General features: G+C 42.3%; 1 protein-coding gene across 1 annotated transcript in view; it reads left to right on the plus strand.

Annotated features, from left to right (window-relative positions):
- The window catches only part of PGBD5 (piggyBac transposable element derived 5), a 68,618-nt gene extending 59,962 nt beyond the window's left edge, over nucleotides 1-8,656 (plus strand). Inside the window, exon 7 of the mRNA XM_040059891.2 lies at nucleotides 818-8,656. Within this exon, the coding sequence (XP_039915825.1) occupies nucleotides 818-1,013 (196 nt within the window). The 3' untranslated portion in view covers nucleotides 1,014-8,656. The remainder of the gene's footprint in view (nucleotides 1-817) is intronic.
- The last annotated feature ends 491 nt before the right edge of the window (nucleotides 8,657-9,147 follow it).

A 9,147-nucleotide genomic window follows, 5' to 3' on the forward strand; every position in this document is an offset into this window, starting at 1 on the left:
AAAAAGCAGCACAGATTTTTCAAGCCATTTCTGGGCAAGGCAGCAAGAATTCAGTAGAATATATGAAAGAGGAGGAGGTGATCCCTGGAGAATGATGTTGGGATCTGATCTGAGGAAATCAATGCGGAAAAGAGCTGGAGTAGTATATTTATATGGTTGCTTAAAAATGAAAGTAGGAAAATGGGAAAATGAGAAATCTTATGACTGAAGAGAGAATATTCTGGCAGTCCTAGAATTAGTCAGAACCTAAATATAAAGATGTCAGTCCTTTCTAGTTCTGCCTTGTGGTCCACCTACCAGCAGTGTACGCTCTCTCTCTACCCCCACATCCTCCCACCTACTGTTGACAGCAGCAGCAATCATTCTTTGCTCACAATAAACATGAGAAGAAGCAGCAGCAAGTTTCCCAAAACTGTAATGTAATGTGACTGAGGCTTTTTTTTAGCTACAAATTTAAGGGGTTCAGACCTACATCTCCCATCACAAGGATATTTGTCATGGATGAGCTCAAGGAATAGTTATCAGTAGTCTTATTTACATGGAGTGATACAGAGGTGAGAGAATTGCTGAAGTTTGCTTCTGAGAGCAAGGATGTCTGTTCTTTTACACACTACCAGAAATCTCCAAAATTCTGCAAATTTGCTGTAAATGACTGTCAAGTACATTGTACAAAATTTCTTTAAATAATACTTGAACCAGGCATTAAGTCCCATGTCTGCTTGTCCTTTGAGACTGCAGGATCTTTGGGGTGATATCTTGCATCCCAGCTGCAATGGTTTGGCTGAACAGTGTTTTTCCCTCCTTTCTTGCCTTTTAGGTATTTCATTTCTCACAAACCAAACAAGACCTGGCAACAAGTGTTCTGGTTTGCCATCAGCATCGCTATAAATAATGCCTACATCCTCTACAAAATGTCAGAGGCCTACCATGTGACAAGGTACAGCCGCGCACAGTTTGGTGAAAGACTTGTTAAGGAGCTTCTGGGCTTGGAGGACACCTCACCCACCCACTGATGCTTTGCTCTTGGTGGCGTAGGCAGGGGCTGGAGGGAAAGCAGAAGATACCGCGCCTGGAGCAACAAAACAAAGAACTTGTGACACCACCAGTGCTGTCATCCAAAAATGCCAAGTGATGCCACTAGAGAGGTGCAAACTTTGTTCCTAGTATCAGCTGGATGTAAACATGTCGTGCAGAAAGTGCCACTGGAAAAGCCGACACAAATTTGCATATGTGAATGCCCTGTGGGAATCTGTACACCCAAACCAGACTTAAATTAGCCATCATCTCAAATGCTATTTGTTGAAAACAGGGTCATCTTGTAAAGTTCCTCTTGGGCCAAGAGCTTGTCAGAAGCTGGCACAGCTCAGCAGTCCTAGGTGGGTATTACAGGAAACTCTGCACCTTCCTTGGCGTTAATAAATTCCGGGACAAGCCCCGTGAGGCTGCACCGTGGGCCGTGGCTGAGCGCGGCTGCCATCCCGCGAGGCATCGCTGCTGTCCTCCGGTGGGACAGGCGGAGCAGCCCAGCACAGGAACACCGCAGCAGGCATCTTGACAAACACCACCTTCACAGGCAGGCAGCCAGGAACTGAGGACCGGTTGTGATTTTTTCTTTCTGTGGGTTTTTTTTCCCCTTTGTTTTTATTAAGGTAACACAAGACAATTTGATCCCAGTTAGAACAAAGGAAAATTAGGATAAACCAATTATATTATTGAATTTAAAATGACAAATACATTACACTGCTTTTCTTTTTTAACCAAGATGAAACATTTTGTACACAAACAGTGATTAGTACTGTAAGTATTAACAGTGAGTAAACCAGTAAGTAATACTGCCTCACATCTTAACTGCCACGGTCAGTGTACAGGTGAGAAATCAAAATATATCAACTATATTTTTTTCTTGATTTCAACTGTATCTTAAATGTCGCTTAAAAAGCTAATGTAATGGACTGTTAAAGTTTTAAGAACAATAATTTCTTGCTTTTTCTTTGGTAACTGGACTTTTCTGGTCCACTTTAGAATTTTGTTTGGCACACGGTTGGCAGAAAAAAAAAGTCACTAATAGCCAAGTGTTTCCCATTATCACTGTGGGGTGTTCTGCAGGAATTCTTTTTGGTAGAGTTCAGGGCTTGTCACAGTAGTTGTAATTAAGCAGATTACATGTTTAGCAAAATAGCGTAGCATTGTGTCTTAGAAAAGGAAGGAAGTCCAGTTGCAACCAACCTTAAACCTTGCTAAAACAGAGCAAGTCCAAAGAGTTCTTCTGTTCTGAGTGACACTGTAGAGGACAAGCATCATTGTGAGCTGGTGGCCAAGGCCATGTTTTGGTGCTCATGGAATCTGAAAGCCACCGGAGTTTCAGAAAACAATGCCACGAGAGAGAGGTATGATTGAAACAAGGGAATCAATACTGAGGGGAAGTACTACCCTGCCCTCGACGCTTTATTGATTTCAGTCCACAACTCAATCATCAAAAAACTCTGTATTCTGAAGGTTAGCAGTGATGGGCACAAACAGAATTGCATTAACTTGCAGGGCAGAAAACCATGTTGATTAGAGGACCTCAAGCCTGAGAAGTTTTACTCCCAAAGAATGACTCGAGTTGATTCAAGAGGAATGGAGTGAATGATTGATTTATCAGTGTAAATCTTACCAGCTTACATGTATGTTTCTGACAAGAGGCAATAGAGGGTAACCAGTCTGGAAACTCCTCAGATTTCATCATTCTGTGACATGCAAATGCAAAGCATGTAAATAGTAACAGAGGAAGAATCCAGCAGGGATTAGTAATTTAATGACTAGCCCATGGAGTATCCTTGTACTGAATCCTTTCTGTTTCCACCAAAGTCTTACTGTTTGAAATAGACCTAGAGGCAGATCTCACCTGGTTACAAGGAGAGAAGGGGATGGTGAACTCCATGGTGGTTCTGCATGTGCTACAGCCTGGAGCCTGTCCCACACATCCTGCTCTGCCTGCCAGCTGCACACTGAACAGCAGTGGGATTCCTAAGCATCATTTTCACTTCTCAGTCCACAAGATCTCCACCCAGGAAACATGGGAGGAAGGACAAAACTTTTGCACTGAGGCCTCCTAACCACAAGACAAAGGGTGGATTTGTACCACTCTAGCCCTTGACAGTGCCAAGCTGCACAGAGAACCAAGGATGAGTTCAAAATTTCTTGGCCCTGCAGAGAACTGAGACCATCCCTCTTCAGGCTGAGTGTGTTTGATAGCTGGTTCTTGTCAGTCTTGTAAGTATTCAAAGGGAGGCAGCAGCTAGCCTGAAACATGAAAAATAAATGTTCAGCAATATAAACCTACAGCTTTCTTTTTTTCAGGAAATTTCACAGAGTGTTCTTACTGCTCCCTGCTTCAGACAATGCCAGCCTGTATTGGATGGGGAAGTGTAGCTACTAGCTAATTATATCCCATACATTTATACTGGGGCAGTAAGGAAAAGTTTGGCTGGAACTTGGCCGATGAGATGGCTTAAATGAGCAGTAGCTGCTTCCTTACACTCCCATGCCATGCTGGGGTATGTGCAGGATACCCACGTCCCCAGCAGACATGGGATGGTTTCCAAGACCACCTTGGAGCCACTTGGCATTTCTGAGGAGTAGGCAGACCACTCTCCAGCTGTGTTGTAGGCCCTTGGGATAAATCTGGAGCCCTTGGCCAATTGTTACATAACTATGTATGCTTAAAGGCCTGGATCTAGGCCATTCCATACAGAAAATGCCTTCCCTTTTTTAGGTGACAGTAGGCCTGAGGGCTTGGAATATTTAATTTTCACCGATGTATGCAGTTAATTACGCGCATTACTTGAGCTCAAATCACGAGATCCTAGCTTTTTGCCTCAGGGACTGGGTCCTGAGTAGTTTTCCCTAGAATTGGTGTTGATGGGGGATTACACAGTGGCTGACTATTACAGGGAAGATGATTTAGTCTCCTTTGTAAAGGAGAAAAATGAAGACAAAATTATAGCTTTGCAAAGAATTTAATTTTCTTAGCCTTAACCATCCCTCATCATTTTGAACTGTTGTCCTTATCATGTACAAACATTCCATAAGTAAACAAAAATATTTATATATATTTGTATGTACAAAATGCCTGAATTTTGGCTCTTGAAGCCAACAAGCAAAACCCACCAAAGTGTAGTCTATATCTACATCTGGTAGATGTGGTATAGTCTATATCTATATCTACAGCTGACTCTCTCTTCCCCCTCATCTTTTCCTTTTATTGACTGGAAGTGTAGAGGGTTGGGGAAAGTTAAGATTTCTCCTTGTTGAAAAAGCATCTTGCACTTTTTCTGTTACCATAACCAAGGCAAAGTAATTAAGGAAGATATAGGATAATTTTTAAAAGGCTTAAGTTTGTCATCTGCAGCTCAGCCTGTGTAGAATTATTTTCTTTACTGCAAACTGGCTTACTCAGATTTGGTTCCCCACCTGCTTGTAACATTAAAGCTTCTCCCTAATTAAAGCGGGGGAAAAAGTCTCAAAGTAGTGCAAGGATGCTCATTATAGTGTGTGTGTGTCTAATTGTGCAATAGCTTGTGAAATGGTAGTTTGGGTTGTTTGTAGCCTTAAGACAATCTGCATAAGAGATCTGAGAACTCAGTAGTAGGTAAAATGCAGTCAAAATGCCAATCAGGTCACAGAGCAATGTCTCTAAACTTTTTCAAGGAAAAAAAAAGAAGTTTGACATTGAAGTGGTGAAGGGAGCACAGCACAGCTCCTTTCTCTCCTGAATTGAATTTTCACTGACATGTACTTCTAAAAACTGATAATTACTTGTTCATGGTATGCAACCTTTGTTTCAAAGAACCAAGACCATCAGTAAGACATACTGACCACCTTCTATGCACAGTATTTTCAGGAAATGTCTGTTGTGCCACGATCCATTCTTGGAAAATATTTCTTTTCCCAGTGTGTAATACCACACTTGCCAGAGCTTCGAAGCTACTGGGAAGTGGTTTCCACTGTTGTCTCAGTTGAAAAATGCTTCAAGGGCTTGCAGGAATTCTGCCACTTTTTACTTCAGCCCACCTGTACACTTGACAATAAATTTAATAAATTTAAAGAAATCTCATCTTCATTTTATGTTTTCTATTCTCTATCCCCAACGCTTCTATATACAAGTAGTCTAGGAATCATAATTTACAGAAGTACAACTTTGTTTTCTTCATGTAATTCCTAGAGAAAATTGAATTTAGCAACTCAAAAACAGCATTCCTGTTCTTTACCTCCAGCTATATTTCTGTGGCCTTTTTTTTTTGTCTGAAGATGTTATTTTCTCTCTAACAGTTATTTAGAAGTCTGTCTTGAGCTGGTGAGTAGTGAAAGAAGCCTTCAGTATCTCATTCTTCCACGCCTTAGTCCCCTTGTGCTACAGCTGATTCCACTGACGAGGGGGGAATTATGCTGCTCTGATAATTCTGTGTATCTCTGGTACTTTCCAAGCAAGGATTGCAAAGTGCTGTAACAACCTCCGCACTCGTGAGACATCATTAGCTTATCAAAGCTTCTCCTTTCCTACCAGACACCAAGGCACAGCACACACAGATAAGGGAGGTGACGAAACTGTAAAGTGGAGTTTGCATTCCTGCTGATTAAGGCCATGTTCTGTGTTTTCAGTGACTTGGTTCTTGTTCAAAAGCGCTTTTCCAAACTAGAAATGAAAGTATGCCAAATATCGTTTCCCCCTAAGTAAGGGCTGTGGGACTTAGCACAGGTTCCGTCATACAGGCTGGCATGAGTCAAAACCAAATTGCACTAAAGGTAAGAGAAAATTTGATAAAACATAGGAGTCCAAGAAGCCTAGAAGAACTTAGAAGACATAAATGGAAAATCTGAAGCTCTGTAATAGTCCGGTATACAGTGTGAAATTCAGACAAATAATTACTGAGTTGAGAAAAGTCACTGAGGCTTAGATGGAATATTAAGTCTTCCATCCTTTGTTATGGAGTTTGCCATGGCACTTTCTTCATGCTTGGATTGATACAAGATTGGTTGTTTGTAAGATGAGCTCATCTCAGTCTGGCTGAGAAAAACATTCAAGTGTCAAAGGCCTGTTCACAGTTTCACAAGGGCAAGGAACTCCAAGCTCAAAAGAGGTATATGTTTGGGCTGCTGTTAACTAGGATACTTGCACCAGCACATCATCTACTCAAAAGCAAGCCTGTCATCAGTGCTGCTTGATATATATTCATTCTTGTCACAATTCTTCCTAAACTTACCTTTGTTTCCAAAAGCATCACTGGAAGCACTTCTGTATCATCACCTCACTGTTGGGAACAACTCCACTTTGTAAAAAGGATCTCTTCCTCTTCTTTTGAGTGACAGCTTTGTCTCTGGAAATCTAGCCCGGGAGAAGCGTCCTGCCCCACGCTTTCCTTGCTTCCCTCATTCCTTGCATTTAGAACACATCCAAAGCATCCTGCAGGTTCTTGGTCAGTCTGGAAGAGTTGACAAGAGTTGGCCCTTCAGTTTAGTTTTGTAGCATTGCTTTGCTGGTCCTTTCTGCTATTTGGCAGGTCTCAGATGAAACAGGGTATTGTTTCTGCAGGCTGTTCTGATTGTAATCACTGTGAAGGTGTTGACTGCTTTGCCCCATTAGTGCTGCCCAGCAGGTTTGGATGGACCCCAAAGATGTTTCAGCAGCACCACACCCACTGCTCCAACTGGAATGGCAGTAGTATTCCTCAACTCTGCATTGTTGTCATGAACAGACCTTTGACAGGGTCTGGGGATATTCTTTGTATTTTGCTTTGGTTTTTGAAGCCCTTTCACTCTGATGGGTTAGGTATCACGAAAAGGCCTTAAGTGGTAAATCCCTTTTGTATCACTCTTTTGAAGTAATAATTGCTTGTATTGGATGTCAAGGTGGTCCATGTGATGTGTAGTGTGAAAACCTTACCCACGAAAGCATCATTTGCTGTACCTGAACAACCTTGGTTGCCCGGAGGCCGTGGGTGAGGAGAGGGCTGTCACGCTGTGCTGTGGGACCACGATGTGGAGGACCTGACTGGGGAAAAAAGCTGGGGAGACACAAGATCACAATTTTCAATCCAAGGTCCTTGGACAAACAGACTTCATAGTCAAGCTGGTCTCAAAAGTTTTTCTAGGAAAGGAAAAATGCCAGGCCTGTGTAGTTTGCTCCCAGCCCTGGCAACTCTGTTTCTAAAATAAACACTCCTGCAAATGCTTTCACACTTCAAGTGTTTACAGTGTGCTCTGGCCTTCAGAGCACTTCGACCTATTTCCACTAGTTCCCCCCCAAAAGCCTAGAAATTGAAAAGCAAAGCACAGTGCACTAGGTTCAGCTGTGCAGAACTCGGACCCACTTGTGTCAAAGTAACTTTGTGATCTTGTTCTCAAATAATATGTGTCAAGGCATTTGCAAAACGTGACCGCTGAACAATTTGCATGTCTCTATGAAACATAGCTGCTCATTTGATGGAAAACAGTTTGCAGGTCTCTCAGAGTTATTTTGCAACCTGGATTTTTCTTCTAGATATGAACCAATTATTTGCCTGGCATTTCAGTACTGAAATAAAAAAATAGCTTGATCCCATGGTCTGGGGTTGATATCAGAGATAACAAAACTCAGGTTTTATGCCAGCAGTTAATCTGATCCTGTAAAGGTGAGGCTAATCAGCATGGTCTGACACAAGGAGGAGTTCAAGGACAAGTGGGTTTGAGAAGGCAGAGGAAGGTTCAGAGGATGAGTACATGGAGGGAGAGGAGCCAGGTGATCCCTTCTAACTCCCATCATTCCAGCATGTATTTCCCCCTCTCCTGCTGCCTTTGAATTAAAAGAAAAGGCTGATGTTTAACATAACCAGTCTGCACAGCTGATTTAGTAACACAAACCCTGCTTTAGCTACATCCCTGGCCTCACTCCATGCCCTTCCTTAGACTATATATGTTCAGTAGTCATCAGCCTTGGAGTCACAGCACTGCTGCATGTCAGCACAGCATGGAAGCTACAGACTGTGGAAGCACCACAGTAGAAACAGGAACAATGGGGATTCCAGAGAAGGAGTCTCCCCCTTGACATTTTGTTTTAATTTATTTTTCAATGTGTGCAACTTACATTCCATCAAATGCAGTGACAGTTCCAAATGCGAAGCTGGGCCTTAGCTGGCTGAGTGCTTTCAAGACCACTGGGCTGTGCTCACACCATCAGCAACTGCGGTTCTGTTGCAAAGTTCCATATTCTTTATAATTCTAAAGATTTCTGTTGAAAGCATAAATTACAGAGGTAAGGTATACACTGCAAATTACTTTTATTTTTCCGTTTTCTTTTTAAATATCTTCTCAGAACAATTTTATAACAGTCAAGTCTTTCAGGAAATGCAGGTGTGTGACCTCTTCACAGTAAGAGACACACAACTGTGTTTCTGCATGGGACAGGGAACTACTTTTGTGACACCAGTTTTGTTCTACACAAAGGCACGCTTGCAATAAATTTTTACAAGTTTTGTACACCATAAGCTGAATTCTGAGTTCCAAAAATGTGAAGTGTGGCAACAATAACAAAATGGATTTATAGTATCACTCTGATATCTTGTCATGTGATTTATTTCTTCAACAAAGTTTGTTTACAATCAACAACTTTGAAATACAGTCAGATATATTACCCGTTGCTTTTTCTGTCTTGTTCTTTTCTGAAATAGGTGAGGAAGATGTTTGGTCATGCTCTGGGTGCCTAAGTGAAAGGATGTAGAGAATATACTGCAGGATATGTTCACCCTCTAAGACCATTAGAATCACAAACCTACCATCTTTGGCCATCCATTGTGGACAAAGGCATTTTCTTTAGAAAGAATTGACTTGAAAAAGCCTTACAGTGTAGTGTGCACACAAGCATAGGAAAGGGGACCACTGTCCTCCCCCATGCCATCGTGATCACAACAGGAACGCTTCCCAGCCACCTCAGGGCAGAGCAGGGTGGACACAAGGACAGGGAGAGCTGTCCTAGCTCTCAAATATCTCTGCTGAACAGAACCAGCCCTTTGTTCTCACTGCTCCGGCTCTTCCTGACGAGCATTGTCTGTACCGCCAGCGGTACCCACCAAACCCACGAGCTGCACGAACCAAAGGAATGGCATTTGCAGGCAAAACCAGACACTTGTG

This window comes from Hirundo rustica, chromosome 3, assembly GCF_015227805.2.
Source record: "Hirundo rustica isolate bHirRus1 chromosome 3, bHirRus1.pri.v3, whole genome shotgun sequence".
Lineage (NCBI taxonomy): Eukaryota > Metazoa > Chordata > Aves > Passeriformes > Hirundinidae > Hirundo > Hirundo rustica.